The sequence below is a fragment of the Marmota monax genome, unplaced genomic scaffold, assembly GCF_021218885.2.
Source record: "Marmota monax isolate L192 unplaced genomic scaffold, Marmota_monax_Labrador192_F-V1.1 WCK01_AAM20220418_F8-fsc00023, whole genome shotgun sequence".
Lineage (NCBI taxonomy): Eukaryota > Metazoa > Chordata > Mammalia > Rodentia > Sciuridae > Marmota > Marmota monax.
The window spans coordinates 1,442,552-1,463,372 of NW_026692907.1; the positions used below are offsets into that span (position 1 = coordinate 1,442,552).

The 20,821-nt window shown below is 35.1% G+C and overlaps 1 protein-coding gene across 9 annotated transcripts in view; it reads right to left on the reverse strand.

Annotated features, from left to right (window-relative positions):
* Positions 1 to 1,058: 1,058 nt before the first annotated feature.
* Tut4 (terminal uridylyl transferase 4) overlaps positions 1,059 to 20,821 on the reverse strand; it is a 127,978-nt gene continuing 108,215 nt past the window's right edge. For 4 of the 9 annotated variants that reach the window (XM_046451161.2, XM_046451155.2, XM_058581460.1 and 1 more), the window contains 6 exons: positions 19,048 to 19,163; positions 17,946 to 18,169; positions 12,929 to 13,029; positions 9,089 to 9,536; positions 3,109 to 3,267; positions 1,059 to 1,690 (listed from right to left, as the gene is read on the reverse strand). In XM_046451161.2, the coding sequence (XP_046307117.1) occupies positions 1,602 to 1,690; positions 3,109 to 3,267; positions 9,089 to 9,536; positions 12,929 to 13,029; positions 17,946 to 18,169; positions 19,048 to 19,163 (1,137 nt within the window). In that variant the 3' untranslated portion in view covers positions 1,059 to 1,601. Of the gene's footprint in view, positions 1,780 to 3,108; positions 3,268 to 9,088; positions 9,537 to 12,928; positions 13,030 to 17,945; positions 18,170 to 19,047; positions 19,164 to 20,821 lie in introns of all 9 variants that reach the window. The other 5 variants (XM_046451157.2, XM_046451160.2, XM_046451156.2 and 2 more) reach the window with 5 other exon arrangements.

Consider the following 20,821-nt stretch of genomic DNA (forward strand, 5'->3'; position numbering starts at 1 on the left):
TTAAAGGTTTTTTTATAAGCATAACTAATACATTTATACTTTGTTGGTTGCTACTGCAAATTGGTAACCACTCTTTCAGGAGGGCAGTTGGACAATATGTAGCAGAATCCTTAGAACTTTCATCCTTTTACTCAATAATCCCATTTTTAGGAATTCAACCTAACAATAAATGTACATGTAAATAACTTTATCCTATCATTGTTTACATACATTTTATATATACTAGAAAAGCTAGAAACAGCAAAAAATGTATCTGAAGAAGACCGGACAAATAAATTATACATTGTATTATTTATGTATTTTTGAATAATCATAATAGCAAGGGAAAATTTAACCTTCATGTCAAACAATATAAAATATTTCACAACAATATGAAGTCAATAGTTGTGTGTGTGTTCTCTCTGGATAACTTAGTTCAGTTGCTCTTCTATGAATTTGAATTCAACTTTGCAAACTTATAAAACTGAGTTACTGTTGGATAAATAATAAACTAGAATTGTCTCTTTTTCAACTTGGACATTTTGCCAGTTATTGTACACTGGCAGTTACTGAAAGAGGAAAAGCAAGATACTGAAAATTAGTACTATAATTCTGTAAGTAAAACCAAGGTTATTAATTATCAGGTTATCGATTAATAACTTTTGCCTTATAGTATACTGCCTTCAGGAAGGAAAGCTAAGCTGGGGGCATTCTGTGTTACAGATTTTGTTGTTTTTTTCAACGAAAATTTCAGATATATACAAAAGTACGGAGAACATTAAAATGAATACCCATGTACACTTCATCACCTGTTCTCCAAGACTGGAGGAAGATGAAATATTTGAACATTAATTTTCAAGGAAATCTTGATACTTTAAAGTCACATTTTCAGTGATGAAATAGAGAAGGTACCTGCAGCCATCATCTTCATAGGGTTATGAAAAATCCAAAAGAATAAGGGATTTTTCATGAAAAGATCCTAAGATGTGTATGCCTGATTTAGAATACTCACTAAAAGTAAAACAGACCTTTGAATTCCTGTTATAGTTCCATCATCTAACCCAGATGAATTAACCAAATTTGACTCTTATAAAAAAAATTTATTAACTTAAAATAGAACTGCAAATACAGACAAAAGCAACTTTCTGAATATATTCAATATACAAGTATGTAAAAGAAAAAGATTGTGAATCTTCATGTTGTAGTTTTATTTTATTTTTTTACCTTTTAAAAAGTTTTTGGCACTACAAGGTTCTGTAAAGAATAGAAGTGACAAATTTAAAACACATGAAATCCTTTCCTAATTCTTAAGAACAATATATATATAAAGTCTGGAGCAACCAAAGTATGAATACAGCTAATAGAAAATAAAGAATGTAATTTTTAAATTCTCTCTTTATACAATTCATCAAGGTTAAACAAAACATAAAATTCCCTTAAAAATAGGGTAATAAAATAGATGAAATTTGTATCACTCAATTTAGTGATACTAGTAAAAACTATAGTTCATATTTATATACAAATAATACAGTGTTTAAAAACAGTCTTAGAATTTAAATAAGCTATCTAAACATGTTAAAATTTTAAATCAGGACCTGATTTGTTTTGCTTTCCATTAAATGTCACTTTTTCTGCTGAATGTAACTGACATTGAGGTACGGATACCCTTGAGACAGCAGGATTGGCTGGTTGCTGTGCATCGGTAGACCAGCTGAAAGAAAATGGACTCGCATTACTCCGACACGTTTCCTCTCGGTGGGTGGGGACAACGCTCTCTACACCGACGGGTGGCACATCTGTCTGTTGGATACAACACAGACAGGAAACTGAAAGGCTTGTGCCTATGCATCTGACAACCCCTTAGAATTAACTTATAGGTAATTCTCGTTTTTCCTATTTATATAATAGCAGATGAAGCATGACAAAATATTTGGAGAGGAAATAATAAAGAAAAGGAAGAGGGAAATATAGGTATATGCAAGGAGATGAGATAAAAAGAAATGAAGGGGAAGAATCAATGAGGAGAAACATACCACAGAAGAATTTCAGACTCTTCTTTGCTGGAAAGCTTGTATAACTGGTAATAACAACTTCCCTCAGCCCTACTTATCTACTCAAGATAAGAACTCAGTCAATATTCTTCTGCCATCCTATAATACTGAAGTGCCTCAGCAATATATGAATACTTTAGGAAGGCTTAAATGTATTAAGCTAAGGTTTACACCAGAAGCCTCCCTGTCAAAACAGGTATTTTTGAGGCAAGTGGATTACATGAAATGCTCCTAGTTCCTTGGAATTTTCAATTTATAATATTCATTACCCAAGTAAAGCCACCATGGGCACTATTACACCACCAGCAGATTATAAATTCCTAATGTCATTCAGGTTCTATTTTTACTTAACAAAGTTATGTCTCTATATGAAAAACTTTGAATAGATTCCTACAGCTACTAAACTATGTCTAACCTCTTTTATAATATGGTCTTAGTTTGCCCTCTCTAGTCTTTCATTTTACATAAATTTACCATATGCCCCCATCCCCTGGTTTTGTTATTTTCTCTTCGTTGTGACAGATAAAACTCAGTGACTTTGGACATATTACCCTCTTAGCCAAGAACAATCTTCTTTCCCTCTAATCTTAAGAGTTAAAGGGGAAAAAAAAATGTATGTGTATATTTCTATATATTTTTGAAATTTGTGTAAATGAAAGGCTATTTGATTCTCAGCACCACATAAAAATAAATAAATAGAGGTATTAAAAACATCAACTTTTAAAAAAAATTGTCAAAGATTAAATCAATTTCAAGACTTACTTCAAATGTCAAAATCTTGTGTGATGTAATCTTTGATCAACAAATCCCACTCTTTCCTAGGGCAATGTTAACTCATTATTCTAAACTACTTTTCTATTTTTATGTTTGCCTCTTCTAATAAAATGTGAATTAAGCATGGGGATTTGTTTTACTCCTGCTTGAGCAACAAGTACCTTGCAGACTCTAACATGATATGCTTTCTCATAAATGTTTATAGGATGCATAAATTTTCGCTCCCAAATCCTAGCTTTCACTGAGTCCTGTTCCAGGAAAAAAACCACCCAAGCTTATTATTCTAATCTGTAAGCAATGGTACCTTGAGTATAGAAAGGTTTGTTGGGCTGAAATCTTGCATTTCCCTGATGCATGAAGTTTTGATGCAAACCGTAAGGCCACGAAGCTGGGACGAGGGGGAAATGGGGACGTGGAGCATGTTCCCAAGGAATTGGAGGATTTAGCCCACGAAATCCAGGCTCTGCATTTCAACAAGAAAAGAAAAACATATTTTAAAACATTATTTCATTCATTCAAGCATTCCTCCATTCCACAAAGATTCAGTTGCCACTGGCTATGAACTAAGCTAAATCCAGGTACCAAAAAGATTTTTAAAGAATCAATCATAATTATTTGCTCAAATATAAGACAGACAAGAAGAAATATTCAATGATATATAATAATTGCTATACCAGATAGGCAAAAGGTGTTCTATATGTAACTTTTTATCCCAATGTTGAGGATGGAACCCAGGGCCTCTTGCATACTAGGCATGCTCTACCTCTGAGCTACATCCCCAGCCTGCAAAAAGTGTTCTGAAGAGGAGATTAACCCAGCCTTTAAAGGTTAAAGGAAGTTTTCTAAAAATGATTGACAATGCATAGTTTTAAAAGAACAAAGAACAAATCAGGCAAAAAGGAACAGGGGAGGGTGTTTCAGAGAGAATGAATAGCATATAAAAAAAGCTTGAAAGCAGGAAAGCAGCAAATTTGAGAACTACAAAACAAACATTATGGAAATAGTCATAGAAGGAAGTTGTAAGAGAAAAAGCTGGACAGGTAGATGAGGATAGAAATCTCAAAAAAAAAAAAAAAAAAAAAAAAAACCTAATATTTCACACTAAGGAACTTACATTTTGTATCTTTAAGAAAATGCCAACTATCCCAGAATCAATTATATAGTGACCCTGGAAGAAAGTCCTATTAGAAGTTTGAAGCACTATAGTGTAATGGTTGAGAACCTGGGATCAGAATGGTTAGAACTTGGGATCAAACCAGTCTAAATTCAAATCACAGTTCTGAAAAGTATGAAGGTCCCATTTTGAACCTCAGATTGTTATGAAGGCTAAATGAAGTAACAAAAATACAGTGGTGGCACTTAGGTAAAAACTAAAAAAGTATGAGTCATTGCCATTCTATGGCTAACCACCCACCAAAATCTATTTTTCTTTTCTTTTCTCTCTCTCTCCATTTTTTCCCCTACCCTCAGTACTGGGGGTTGGACTCAGAGGCACTCTATCACTTAGCTACATCCCCTGACTTTTTTATTTTATTTATGAGACAGGGTCTCACTAAATTGCTCAGGCTGGCCTCAAACTTGGCAATCTTCCTGTCTCAGCCTCCCAAGTTGCTAGCATTACAGGTGTGAGCCACCATAGCCAATGCTCTATTTCCCTTTAAGCTGCATCTTTAGGTACTTTTTTGTTGTTGTTCAAAGTGCATTACCCACTTAATCTTCTGGGTCATTTCTGATAGATTTTCTTATTCAGGGTCAATGTGCTAGGTAACAAATGAAAGACACCGTCGTTATTCACTAAACTTCCTAGCAGGAACTCAAAAATTAGGAAGTGTGAAATGTGGAAGAGTATGGAACAGAAAAATACACCCATATAGTTGCATTCTTAAAGCTTACTCTTCCTGGGAGATAACCAGAAAGACAAAGTCGCTGGTTCACTGTTAAGTTCATAAAGCCACATTACAACTAAGAGTTAACTGAAAGTTTCGGGTGTACATAATAAATGTGACTGGGTATATAATAAGTTATATTGAAGAATAGTATTTTAGCATAAAAAGATATATTCCAATATCACCTTGTCCAATTTTCACAGCCAAATGTTTTCATAAATATGATAATCTCACTAAAGTTATTTCAAAAATGGGAAAAGTCACATAATCTACACTAATAAAACCATATTATCATTTTAATATATTCTCACCCAGTCCTTACATTTTAACAGTGGTAATTTCAGCTTTAATATTAATTATGAGTTGTGTACCAATACAAAAAATAATATTTATTAAGTTTATTATATCATAATAATATATAACATGAACAATGTGTCTACCATATGTCAGGTACTAAACTGGCTACCAGAGATAGAATGACAAACAAGAAACAAATCTTAGCCTCTAGAAGTTCACTGTAATGGGTTATGTAGACAAGTAAACAGGCAATTTTTAACACAATAAGACAAATGTTATGATATGGATATTAAGGAAACAAGGGAGAGAAAGGGTACCTGATACAATTGGAGGACAAGATCACCAAGAGTTAAAGCCCGCCCCCCCCCACTTTTTGGTGTGTGGTACAGGAGACTGAACTCAGGGGTGCTCTACCATTGGGTTACTTTTCGTTTTGTTATTTAGTGGGTGGTTTTTTTTTTTTTTTTTTTTTTGTGTGTGTGTGTGTGTGTGGTACTGGGGATCAAATTCAGTGCCTCGCTCATGTTAGGCAAGCACTCTACACTGACCCAAAACATAGTCCGGGTTACTATTTATTTATTTATTTATTTGTCTGGGTTTGGGTGTTTTTTTTTTTTTTTCTTTTTTCTTCAACTAAGGTGCTTAACCACTGAGCCACACCCTCAGACAGGGTCTTGCTAAGTTGTTTAGAGCCTCACTAAGTTGCTGGCTTTGAACTTGTGATCCTCCTGCCTTAGCCTCCTGAGCTGCTGGGATTACAAGCATATGCCACGATGTCTGGCTTTTTAAATTTTGAGACAGGGTTTCACTAAGTTTTCGCGGCTGGCTTTGAGCTTACAATCCTGCTTCAGTCTCCCAAGTTGCTGGGAATACAGGTATGTATCACCATGCCTGGCTAGAGTTAAAGCCTTCTTAAAGAAAATGCTGTAAATTTAAAAATGGAGGTTGAGTTACCCAGGTTTGGGGCAAGACGGAAGCAGAGGACATTCCAGGCAGAGGGAATCACTTCAAACAACAGCCAGGGGTGAGACAGTATGGCTGATAAATTTGTTAGATGTTTTGTTAATTAGTTCTATTAATTAATTATAACTGAAACAGAGTTCAACTATTGGCAGGTGGGGGGAAGAACCTGAAATTATAAAAACTGAACTAACTTTATATCAAAGAGCAAAACACTGGGCATGTCTTCATGGACACACAACTCAGTAACTATCCTGGTACATGTCATAGCATACACACGATAAACATATAACATAAGCAAAAGCCATATTAGAAGGACCATGTATGCCATATATCCTTTGATCTTAAAAATCTAATTAAGCTGGGCTCGGTGGCACACTCCTATAATCCCAGAAGCTCAGGAGACTGAGGCAGGGGAATCACGAGTTCAAGCCAGTCTCAGCAACAGCAAGGCGCTAAGCAACTCAGTGAGACCCCATCTCTAAATAAAATACAAAATAGGGCTGGGGATGTGGCTCAGTGGTTAATGCCCCTTAGTTCAATCCCCAGTACCCCCAATTAAAAAAAAAGAAGAAATCTAATTAAGTCCCCACATTTTGGCATTTCTGCTCCACGAAATATATAATTTGCTTTGTTCCAAACAAGCTAAGATACCTTCTACATCAGTTTTTTAAGAAATAGCATAATTTGGATAAATATTATTCATAAAGTTCCTTTGAAAAATGATAAAGGGAAAAAAATCAAGTTTTTGTCTGCATTTCTCATGTGAATTCCGTTTTAAGGTGATCACATAGTTAATAAGGAAAAATTATTCTTTATAGAAGAATCACCAAGAGTAAATACAAAAATCATCATTTTATAACTCCCAGTGAATTAATGGATAGTGGTAACAATTATAAATGGCAAGACCATTAAGTAAAAATTAATGAGGAAGCCAGGTGCAGTGGCATATGCCTATAATCCCAGCAACTTGGGAGGGTAAGACAGGAAGACTGTCAGGTTCAAGGCCAGTGTGGGCAACTTGGCAAGACCCTGTCTCAAAATAAAAAGGGCTGGGGATATAGCTCAGTGGTACAGTATCTCTGAGTTCAATACACAGTACCACAAAGAGAGAGAAAGGCGGGGGGGGGGGGGGAGGCGGGAGAGAGAAAAGAGCTTTACAATGGATAAAACAAGCTGACATCACCTAACTCAGATCAATCTTAAGTCACTAAAATAGGAATAAAATAGGAACAATCAGACAGTTAAGTTTCTTCTAAAGTAAGGGATCAGAAAATATATGGACAATCAAAAAGTATTCTTGTCAACAAAAAGAACCCTGATCTAGCTGGGCATGATCGTGCATATTTATAATCTCAGTGACTCAGGAGGCTGATGCAAGAGGATCACCAAGTTCAAACTCAGCCTGGGCAACTTAGCAAGACCCAGTCTCAGAATTTTAAAGAAGGGCAGTGGGGAGGCTAGGGGTGTACTTCAGTGGTAGAATGCTTGCTTAGTACATGTGAAACCCTGGGTTCAATCCCCATTACTGCAAGAAAAGAAAAAAGAATTTGGATCTAATAGAACCACTAAATCTTAACTACCACTTTACAGGAATGGACATAAGATAATATTGGATACAATAATGGTCTTCTTTTTTTAACTGACATCTTTTTAAAAAATATTTTAGTTACAGGTGGACACAATATCTTTATTTCAGTTTTATGTGGTGCTGAGGATTAAACCCAGGGCCTCACGTGTGCTAGGCAAGCACTCTACCACTGAGCTATAACCTCAGCCCCAATAATGGTCATGATTTAAAGTGTAAAAGTAAATTTGATCCAATGTCTGGAATCTGATTAAAAACTCAAACCAGTAAATTTTTTAAATGGTGGTAAAGGGTCAGATTTAAAAAATAGCAAAATTACTGATAAATTTTAAGTTCAGTAATGAAGGGGTTCATTAAAATTTATATTCCCCCTTTTTTAAGTTTCAAATTTGCCATATTTGTTTCCAAAATAAAGATAATTACTACAAAAAAAGCTAGATATACAACTAGCAGAGCTGAGGTTGTGGCTCAGTGGTAAAGCATTTACCTAGCATGTGTGAGGCACTGGGTTTGTTCCTCAGCACCACATGAAAATAAATATATAAAAAAAATGTTAGGGCTGGGGATGTGGCTCAAGCGGTAGCGCGCTTCCCTGGCATGCGAGCGGCCCGGGTTCGATCCTCAGCACCACATACAAACAAAGATGTTGTGTCCGCCAAATACTAAAAAATAAATATCAAAAAATTCTCTCTCTCTCTCCCTCTCTCTCTAAAAATATTTATTAAAAAAATGTTATTGTGTCCATCTATAACTAAAAATATTTACAAAAAAAACTAGCAAATATCAGCTATTTTTAAATAGGCAAGAATAAATAATATTTTCATAATTTATCAAAATAGTAGTAGTTATATCTAGGAATTGAGATTATATATGATTTTCTTATTTTTCAAATGTTCTATATAATTTATATTGCTGAAATAACAGAAAAAATTATTTTTTAATGCTACTAATTACTACTAGAATATTTTGCTCTTTCAAGAATCAGAGACACAGTAGAGTCTATGGAACATATCACAGATTTTGAAGGAAAGAAAAATAGTTTAGATCTTTACCTTTCAATTTCATCAGCTATAAAATGAATGCCAATAACACCTACACCAAGCAAGAGGCAGTGAAAATTAGTTTTAAAAAGTCACAGCTAAGGGCTGGGGATACAGCTCAGCTGGTAAAGTGCTCGCCTCACATGCACAAGGCCCTGGGGTTAAATCTCCAGTACCAAAAAAAGAAAAAAAAGTAATAGCTAACATTTATGTGTATTACCTCATTTAATATTTGTAACATCCTTATATTTTAGATACTATTAATATTCCTATTTTACAGATGAAAGTAATGAGCACAGAGATTACCAAAGACATCATAATAAATGGCAGAGCCAGCATTCAAATCCAGGCATTCTGAATACAGAGCTCACTCTATGTACTTTAATCCTATACTACATCTCCATAAACAGTGTTTGCCTTCCTTTCTTCACATTATATTTCCCAAGTTCAACCAATGATACCAACCACCAAATCTTTCTATAGACAACACAAAAGAAGAAAAGGAAGAGTTACCGGAATTCCCCACTGCACCATTGTTCACCAGAGAATTTGGAGCCACAGTACGAGGCCAGTGTCCATCATGAGAGGAGCTAGGGATTGCCACAGGTCTGGCAGCAGGCTGTGCAAAGATGATGCTGGGATCATTCAGGCCCATATTGCTGGGGGCACTGCCTGGTGCAGAGTGGATCACTGGGCCATGGATGGGCCAGGATGGGGCAGGGATCTGGAGGGGGTGCATTGGCAACAATCCCATGTTGTGCATGGGAGAATACTGAGCTGGTGGTGACTGGGGAAAGTTATACATGGGCATTTGGACCTGATGAGGGGGCTGAGCTCCCTGCTGAGGTGGGCCAAGCTTAGGCTGGGATCCTGGCTGGGATGGAGATTGGGTAATTGCAGCTGACTGGGAAGAGTTCTGTGGGAATGGCTGGGGCTGAGGAGAATAAGATGGTGAATCAGACTGCAAAGAAAAGAAAGACATATTTTAAAATTAATTTATAAACATCTTAATAAATGTAGAGATTATAAAAATATAAAATTATGGAGTTATTTCATTAGAACATTATACACAGAACTATATAATGTATATAATTAACAAAAAATAATAAAACCTCATTTTACATGAATGTAAGATTTTTCCCAAGGTACTCAAACCCTCTCTCATGGACCTTCCTATTATCCAAAGACCCTAGATATTATTACCATCACAAAGAACATGTATTTCCCACTGTGAACTTGAAATTTACATATAAATAACTCATAGTTACTCTCATTCAATCCATCAACAAGCAGTGAGTGTCAGTTATGTACTGGGCATTATTATAAGTATTAAAAATAAAACACTAACATGTATACCCTCATGGAATTTAAAATTTATGGGGGAAAATACAGGGAGCATATGAAGATTACATAAGCAATCACAATAAAGCACAATGATTACTATAATAAAGAATGTATAGTGTATAATGAAATTCCAAAGTAGGAACACCCAAACCCATATTGGGGGAAGCAGGAGGAAAGAAAAGTTCAACAAATGTGGACATCAATTAAAGCTTCCCAAAGGAAGGGATCTTTAAGCTGAGATTCAAGGGTAAAACAGTTTTATAAAAGAATGCAGAGGTGAGGGGCAGGAAAGAACGTTTCAGGTAAAGGGAACAATATGATTAAAGGTCTACAGGCATGAAAACGCATGAAATTTTTTTTAAAAAGGCATCTGAAAGAAGTTTAATGTTATTGGAGTACAGGGCAGGGGGACAGCTTATCTGAGGCTGAAGAACTAAACAGGCAAAATAATGAAGGATTCTAAATTTCATTATATACTGAAGACATTGGGAAACTACTAAAGGGTCTTAAAAAGGTCAAGAATGATCAATCTAATCTGCATTTCAGGAAAAAACATCTGGTTTAATAAAAATGAAACAGGGAATCTTTAAAAAAAAAAGCTGATGAGATTTCTTAGGAGGCTGCTATAATACAGCATTTCTAAGACGATGACAGCCTAGGCTAAGGGATCCATGAGGATAGAAGGAAGCAAATGGCTATGAGTTATTTTTCAAAGGCAGAAAAAATAGGACTTAAAGGACTAATTGGATGTAGAGGTGGGGGAGAACGAAAAGCTTTGGAAACCAGACAGTGATAAAGACAATGAGATGACAAACACAAGAAAAGGGACAAACCTATGGGTGGGGGCAGACAAAGAGAAATATAAACTATAATCTAGACATGTTGAAATTGAGGTGCTTTGTTAGACATCAGAATAGTGAGGTCCATTAGACAGACTCTTAGGAGAAGCTTAAGTAAAGCTTGAGGGCAAGAGATAGAGAAAGAAAATGAGGGCAGTACAGAAGTGTGGTTGTCTCTTTAGGTTGGAGACAACCTGAGAATTCAAGTTTTGATTTCAATTGTATATTGACCTCAGGCAAGAAACATAAATTTTAGCTTCTTCACTTATAAATAACAGAAGATGCCTCATATGTTTATAATGGTTTTAAAACTATATGTAGAGACTGTGAGTACCAAGTTCTGGATAATAGATTCTTTTTTTTTTTTTGGAGAAGGAGTCTTGCTATGTTGCCTAGGCTGGTCCCAAACTCCTCATCTCAAGTGATTCTCCCACCTCAGCTTACCAAGAGCTGGGACTACAGGCATACACAGGCCATCATGCCCAGTTGTAGATACATTTCTGTAGCAAGGCAAGAATGGTAGGAAAGTTTTATAATAGGAATAGGATTCAAGAGGGCTGATGCACAGGGATTTCAATTGTGGGTATTTTTTAATAAAGCAAACAATATTTGAAACTGTTAAAAAGCCTGGTGGTGATGCATATAAGTAGGTTTATTATTTTCATACCTTTTTAACATGTTTGATATATTTTGTAACAGGAATAAAGAATTTATGTATAGAACACAGGACACAACAATATGTTTACTAAATATCTGGGATGGAGGTGGGAAACTTCGTAAATTCTTTCCAAGATTCCACTACTCCTTTTCAAATACTCTTCAGAGTTTTTCTAAAACACGGATCACATCAGGTCTAGCATGTTTAACAGTAACAACTTTGAAGCTATAAAGATTTGGATTTAAATTATAATCTCCGTTATATTCAGTTTCCCAATTATAATGTCCCTTATATTCAACTTCCCAATTGATAAAATTTGATCAAACTATATGTACCACATCACATGGCCATTCGAAAGATTAAATTCAATAAGTATAAAGCACTGAAACATAGTTATCAAGTTTGGGCTAAGCACTCTATTGATATAGATGATTTGGACAAGGGTTGAGAGTAACTAACTCAGCAGGGGCTGGGGTTGTGGCTTAGTGGTGGAGCATTTGCCTAGCACATACTGGGCGCTGGGTTCAATCCTCAGCACCACATAAAAGTAAAATAAGTTTAAAATTTTTAAAAAATTTTTAAAAGACAAGTAATTCAGCAAAGTTATAAAACTTGTGGGTCTGAATATTAATTTGACACTTTGATCTTTTTAAAGATGTCACTAGGTATTCACATGTCAAGTGATACGAAAATGCAAAAGTATCATGTAAACAAAATGCCATGTACATATTGCCCTAATAGCACTGAACTCCTAACACATATAGATTGTTAAAAATAGGATGTCTATGTATACCAACAAATGAGAAAAGAGGGAAAACCCAATTAATGTCTTAACAAATTACAAGCTGTTACTAAGATCATAATCTTGGATTTAAAAGAAAGAGTGCAATAGAATAACTGAATAATTTCTATTGAATCAATCAATTTATATCGTTCAATCCCTCTTTTGATAAAACCAACACATTACACTGGTATAAATTTATCTTTTTTTAACATACTACATAAAAACATGTTCCTTCTATGTTCCTTCTAAAAATTTTGTCATTATTAGTGTCTAAATTGGGAAAATAAAACTAAATTTATATTAGCAAATGAAAGTGCATGTTTGTACAGGTAGGCTCCGCAGCTCAAGTAAAGATGAATGAAAAGTGAAAAGCTATACATTTAATGTTTATGTATATTGTTATTAATGGTACTGATACTTTCCCACTAGGCAAGGTGTGAGGCCTTAAAGTTATTACTTTATTTTAATCCAGTGTCTGATAGATGTTATTTTACAAGTGAAGAAGCAAACTCACATATGTAGCTTGCCTACTGACAGAAACCCAGATATACATTACTCCAAAAGTAATCCTCATTCCACCTTATGGGCCTAACAAGGACACCTCTACAAAGTATCATGTCATCTCAAAAAGATTATACCTGCCAATCTGAGAGAGCAACCTCCATCACCCACAGAGATAATGCTATCTACTTGTCAAGACTTAATTCATTTGCAGGCCGAATACTTACACATTCTGAGGACTGTCTAGTCCTTATGGACTGATCACCCTGTTGCTGGGCAGAACCGGCCACCTGTTGGGCATTTACAAGGTTGCGGACCAGCTGGGCTGCTAAGAGAAGACATCACAAAAAATATACAAATAAAAAAAACAAAGAAAGTAGCAGAAAAACAGCAATCAATAAACTCACTTATATAAAAGAATCTTAAAATCTCTATGAAATGTTATAAACTTGGAACACTTGGACTTTTACACTATGCCTACATTAGTGAAAGACTTGACTAATTTTAAAAGATATTTTTCAAATCAGCAGATCAATTTTTTCCTTTTCTTCTGAGTTTTGCTTTTTTTTTGTACTGCTGGGATCAATCCTAGAAATTCATGCATGCTATAGATATCCAGCCCCAGATCAATTTTAAATATACACCTAGGAGAGAGATGTAGCTCAGTAGTAGGGTGCATGCTTAACATGCATAAAACCCTCAGGGTTTGATCATCAACATCAAATAAACAACAACAACAAGAAAAATGTATACCAGTTTTGAAAATAAGAACAAATTATGCTTACTGATTCTCTGAAGAAGACAACATATTTCTCTAAAAAAATACTTTCTAGAGTGGGAATCTAAATAACTGGAAATCACAACTTCTAAAAGAATTAGGAAGGCTGGGGGTATAGCTCAGTAGTGGAGAATTCTCATAGTATGCAGAAGACCCTGGGTTCAATCCTCAGTGTTGCCAAAAAAAAAAAAAAAAATAGTTTAGTAAACAAAATAAAATAGTGTTATAATTTAGATCCAAAATGTTCCCCAGAATTTCATACATTGAAGGGCTTGGTACCTAATGCAGTAAGATTCAGAAGTGGAATTTGGGGGAAGTGATTGAATCATGAGAGTTCTAACCTCATCTTGGGATTAATTCATTGATAGTGATAGATTATTGGGAGGTGGTAGAAACTGCCTACAGTTTTCATGGTTGGAGGGAGTTGGTCACTGGGGATGTTCCCTTGGAGACTAACTATATGTTGTACTTTGTCCTGGGCCTCTTCTCTCTCTGCTTCCTGGTTGCCTTAAGCTGAGCAGCTCTTCTCCACCACCCTTCTGCCAAGATGTTCTACCTCATCTCTGGTCCAAAGCAATGGAACCAGCTGACCATGGAATGAAATCTGAGCCAAAATAAATCTGTCCTTTAAGTTGTTTTTCTCAGGTGTTTGTCACAGGAACAAAAAGCTGACTAAAACAAATAGGTTTTGTTTTTTTTTCCTGTAAATAAACTCATTTGGTAGGAATTTTTAAGATTCTTTGTGAAATACAACAGGAATAGGTCTCCCTAACTCACTATAATTTCCTCTATATGTGTTCAGGAAAAAAAAAAACAAAACACTTGTAGGACATACAAAACCTAAACAAACCGATAACTTGTAATGAGACGGAAGCAGTAATAAAACACCTTCCAACAAACAAAAGCCCAGGATTAGAAGGATTCTTTGAATACTACCAAACCTTTAAAGAACTAATGCCAACACTTTTGAAATTATTCCATTCCATGAAACAGAAAGGGATGGAACACTTTCAAATTCATTTTATGAAGCCAGTATCATATTCACACCAAAATCAGATAAGGACACATCAAAGAAAGAAAACAACAGACCAATATCCCTGGCAAACTTAGATGCAAAAATACTTCAAAAAATATTAACAAATTGTGTTCAACAACAAATTAAAAAGATCATATATCATCACCAATTGTTTTATTCCAGAGAAGCAAGAATGGTTTAACACAAAAATCCATAAAGGCAACTCATCTCATAAATAGAATTAAGGACAAAACTTACTTGGTCATCAAACAGATACAGTGATGAACTTTGACAAAACTCAACACCCATTTAAGATGCAAACCCTGAAGAAAATAGAGCTAGAAGGAACCTATCTCAACATCATGAAGGTGGTATATGAAAAACTCAAAGCCAACCTCACAGTAAATGGGGAAAAACTGAAAGCATTTCCTTTAAAATCCAAAACAACAAAAGTATGTCCACTCTTACCACTCCTATTTAATACAGTGCTAGAAAATGTAGCCAAAGCAATTAGAAAAGAAAAGGAATAAAATTAGGAAAGGAAAAAGTTAAATTATCACTGTTTCCAGATGATATACTTAGAAGATCTAAAAACTCCATTAAAAAAACTGCTAGGGCCAATAAATTTGGCAAAGTAGCAGGTTACAAAATCCACATACAAAAATCAATAGCTTTCCTACAAACCAACAATGAATCTGTTGAGGAAAAAAAAATCAGAAAACAACTCCTTTCACAATAACCTCAAAAAGAAAAAAAAAGAGAAAGAAAACCTAGGGAATCTAACCAAGGACATGAAAGACCTCTACAATTTGAAAACTATAGAACAATGAAGATATTGAAGATCTCAGAAGAAAGACCTCCCATTTTCATGGATATACAGAATTAATAGTTAAAATGGCCATACTATCAAAAGCAATACATAGATTCAATGCACTCTACACATCAAAATCCCAATGACATTCTTCAAAAAACTAGAAAAAAACAGTCCTAATATTCATTTGGAAGAATTAAAGACCCAGAATAGCCACAGCAATTCTAAGCTAAAATAGCATGCTCGAAGCATCACAATACCTGACTTCAAATTATACTGCAGAGCTGTAGTGACAAAAACTACATGGTAGTGGCATAACAACAAACACAGAGATCAATGAATGTTACAAATAGAAGACACAAAGATAAACCCACACATTTACAATCATCTGATCCTTGACAAAGGTGCCAAAAACATACACTGGAGAAAAGACAGCCTTTTTAACAAATGGTGCTAGGAAACTGGTTAACCATAAACAACAGAATGAAACTAGACTCTTATCTCTCGCCCTACAAAAATCAACTCAAAATGGATCAAAGACCTAGGAATTAGACCAGAAACTATGCAATTCCCAGAAGAAAACATAGGGTCAACACTTCAACATATAGGCACAGGCAATGACCTTCTCAATTGTTCCCCTAAAGCTCAGGAAATAATGCCAAGAGTTAATAAATGGGATGGCATCAAATTAAAAAGCTCTGCACAGCAAAGGAAACACTTAGGAATATGAAGGAAGATCCTACAGAATGGGAGAAAAATCTTTGCTGGCTACTCTTCAAACAGAGGATTAGTATCCATAATACTTAAAGAACTTGGCGGGCATGGTGGCGAATGCCTGTAATCCCAGCAGCTTGGGAGGTTGAGACAGGAGGATCATGAGTTCAAATACAGCCTCAGCAAAAGCAAGGTGTTAAGCAACTCAATGAGACCCTGTCTCTAAATAAAATACAAAAAAAGGGCTAAGGGTGTGGCTCGATGTTCAAGTGATCTTGAGTTCAGTCCTAAGTAACCTCCCTCCAAAAAACAGGACTCAAAAAATTTTAAACCAAAAAAAAAAAAAAAAACACTCAATTAATAAATGGGCAAGTGAACTAAACAGATACTTCTCAAAAGAAGAGATACAAATGATCATCAAATATATGAAAAAATGTTCAACATCATTAGCAACTGAAATTTTATTTCATGCCAGTCAGAATGGCAGTCATCAAGAACACAATTAATAATGAATCCTGGAAAGGATGTAAAGTAAAAGGAATGATTTTATACTGTTGATGGGATTGTAAATTAGTACAACCACTATGGAAATCAGTATGGAGGTTCCTCAAAAGACTAGGCATGGAACCACTATTTGACCCAGCTATACCACTCCTTGGTATTTATCCTAAAAAATTAAAGTCATCATACTATAATGATACATGCATACCCATGTTCAAGGCAGTACAATTCACAATAGTCAAACTATGGAACCAGCCTAGGTGTCCATCAATGGATGAATGGATAAAGAAAATGTGGTATATATACACGATGGAGTTTTATTTGGCCATAAAAAAATGAAAATGATGTAATTTGCAAGAAATGGATGAAACTAGAGACCATTATGTTAAGTGAAATAAATCAAACTCAGAAAGTCAAGGATTGTATGTTTCTTTCCCATGTGGAAGCTAGAGAAGAAAAAAGAAAATGTGGGGAATAGGGATCTCATGAAAATAGAAGGGAAGAGCTGGGGATGTGGCTCAAGCGGTAGCGCGCTCGCGTGGCATTCGAGTGGCCCGGGTTCGATCCTCAGCACCACATACAAACAAAGATGTTGTGTCTGCCGAAAACTAAAAAATAAATATTAATAAAAATTTTTTAAAAAAGGGAAATCAGTAGAGGAAAGGAGTAGGTAGAAGGAAGAATGGAGGGAGGGGAAAAGTCCTGGGAAGTAATATTAGCCAAATTATATTGGTACATTGTGTCCCAGGATAAATTCCATCATTACATGCACCAACAACAACAACAAAAAAGGGGGGGAGGGAGAACCTCTGTAAAGAATGCTAAGTTACAACTTGAAAAGACCCTGTCTCAAAATAAAAGAAGGGCTGAGGATGTGGCTCAGTAGATAAGCATCCCAGGGTTCAATCCCTGGTATCCCCACCCCCACCTCCCCAAAAAAGCTAAATTGACAAGAGAGAAGAGCCTGACTCAATTCCAAAGAATACTTACAGGGAGTAAATTTAATGTAACAACCTGTGAAGACCTTGATAGTAACCATATATAAGTACTATTCAAAGTAAAAATTTCATTGTTTAAATGTTAACATTGTGTGTGTGTGTGTGTGTGTGTGTGTACACCAGGAATTGAACCCAGTGATACTTAACCACTGAGCCATATCCCCAGACCCTTTTTATTTTGAAACAGGGTCTCACTAAGTTGCTCAGCCTGGTTTGGAACTTTCAATCCTCCTGCCTCAGCCTCCCAAGCTGCTGGGATTATAAGCATGCACCACTGCCCCCAGCATATTTTTACTCTTCTAAGAAATTATGAGGTCCAAAATCATAGAATTAGGTTTAAAATAAACAACAAATAGGCTCCTGTGCATGACATCAGCATACATGACTTTATTTCCACCACAAACTATTTTTGGCCTTTTCTATTTACCTGCCACACTGCTATTCCTCTGACGGGCCAGCTTGACCTCTGGGCACTCCCTTCGTACATGTCCAGCATCTCCACATATAAAACATCTGAGGTCTCTGGGGTCTCTAAAGTCTCGAGTGTCGTGGAGGTCTCGGGGGTCAAGAAGGTCTCGAGAGTCTTTCTCTTCTTCATTCCCTTCTTTTTCTTCTTCGCTGTCTTTCTTCTTTAGTCTAAACAGTAAACTGCTGATACCAATAATGTGGGGCTAGGGACTTGTATACTGACCAAGTCACAGAATAAACTATACACAATTACAAAGGAACTAAAAGACCACTGCTTCATGCATTTTTGAAGACATGGAAACTCACATTTATAACACACCTACTCATATGGTAGAAATTAGGTATTCTAGTTAGTTTTGTAAAATAATATACTTAAAATTTTTAATGTTAAAATTTTAAATTTCCAAGAATTCTTAGAAATTTATATTATCTCTACTCTAAAGAAGAACCTGAAGCTTAGAGAAAATAAGTATCTTGCCTAAATTTAACAGTCAACAAACAACAAAAATGAGTTTATTCCATAATTTTCCAATTTTTGTGTTAGGCCAAATTTGATGGTGAAAGAAAAGATTTTCCTCATCTACTAAATACAGCATGTAGAACCTGGGGCATATGAAACAGATAGATTTGGAGAAGATCATAGTCCTCAGGTTACAAAATATATATAGACATACCTAACTGCATATATCTCAAGGATTCAGTTAATCTTATTTTAATTATTGGTTTCCACAACTGTGAGGTCTTCAAATTAGAACCCCATGCATTAGTCATTTTTTAATCTTATCTCCTAGCACAATTCTCAGCACACAGTAGGTGTCAATAAATGCTTCTTCAATTAAAGAAAAAGCCTGAATGAATTAATGAACAAACAAATGTTTAAGACACCATTATACCACAAATATATATCACTCTTACAAAATTCCACTCAAATGAACATTCATCTAGGGTCCAATTTAAGGCCCTGAACTGTCTCACTTAAAACAATTCTGAACACAATTACAGTTACAAATTGGCCTCACATTTATTTACCCGGTAATGTTGATATATAAACATTTGCCAACCTTTTCCTTTTAGGGCAGTCTTTCATGTAGTGGCCTATTTTTCCACATACACGGCAACATCGATCATTAGGAGCCAGTTCTCCATCTGTTAATACTCTGGAATCAAAGAAGTACTCCTAGGGAGGAAAATATAATTCTACTTGAAAAAAAAAACAAACACTATAAAACTTCCAGCTTAAAATGGAAAGGAAAGTAAGATGCAAATGTGGGTCTTAAAAAAAGTAAATAAAGATCAACAAATATTAAGATATAATATTAAATTATAATACTAAACATTATATTGTGACATAATAAGATTCAGAATCATCACTGACATCACGGTTGCTAATAATACTAAACACTTTACATCCAAATTATACTGTACAGATATGCTACAGATGAATGAGAATATCTCAATACAGTAGATAGTATTTTCATCCTTATTTTATAGCTGAAGAATCTAAAGCTCCGAGAGTTAAAAGTCATTTTTCTACACTAAAAATCTGGTTAGGTCTCAGATAAAAGGATTTAGAGCTATGTACTCTGACTACAAAGTTCATTCTTTCTGCTATAACACACTACTTCTGGAAGGAAATTATTCTCTGTACATATTCTCTTATGTAAATAAGGCAATTCTCTAGTTTATTTCAAATATAATTGGATTTGTAAACAACTATTAAAAGAACACATAATATCTATTATATAAAGTAAACCCTAAAACAGAAAGTAGGGAACTAAGAAGTAAATAATTTTCTTTTTTTTTTTTTTTTTTTTGGGCAGGGGGTTACTAGGTATTGAACCCAGGGGTGCATTACTACTGAATATATCCCCAGTCCTTTTCTATCCTTCTTATTTTTTTACTGTGAGAAAAGGTTTCACTGAGTTGCTGAGGCTGGCCTCAAACTTGCAATCCATCTCCCTCAGCTTTCTAAGTCGCTGGGATTATAGGCACGTGTCACCATGCCCAGCTAGTTTTCCCAAGTCTTAGAACCAGGTTCATTTTTGCTTTACCTCAGCACCTTGCTTATTATCCTTCTCAGTGCTCAGTTTTGTACTGTCACAAATTCTAGCTGGTCCTAACAGTATTCATACTTCTGGAAGGCAAGAAAACATGTCCATTTAGCAGTCAACAAATCTATCTGCAGTCAGCGAAAAAGTGATACATCTAATAGAATGACTATGTTTTTTGTAAATAATAGTATAACAGTGGTGAAGGTATTGAAAACTAGAACCCACACATATTTTCTGGTGGGATGTAAAATAGTATAGTCACTTCAGCAGTTCTTCAAATACTTAAAATGCATCTAAATGATGCAGCAATTCAAGTGATAGTTATACATAGGAAATGAAAACAAATTAACACAAATTGATGCACAAATATTCACAATAGCATTACTCTTTATTTTAAAATACTTTTTAGTTGTAGATGGACACAATACCTTTATTTATTTATTTTAATGTAGTGCTGAGGATCGAACCCAGGGCTTCACACATGTTAAGCAAGTACTCTACCACTGAACCACAACCCCAGCCCTAGAATTACTCTTAATAGCCAAAAGGTAGAAGTGACTCAAAGGTCCAAAAATTGCTGATAGGTAAATAAAATATGATATAGCTATACAATGGAATAGTATTCAGCCATAAAAAGGAAAATGAAATCCTGATATACACTATGATATGGATGAACCTTGAAATTATTATGAAATAATTTTTATTGAAGCAAATATGCCAAGAGTAAAAATTAATTATAATCTTTGTAATATAAGTTTACTAATAAAAAGAATGAAATTTCTTT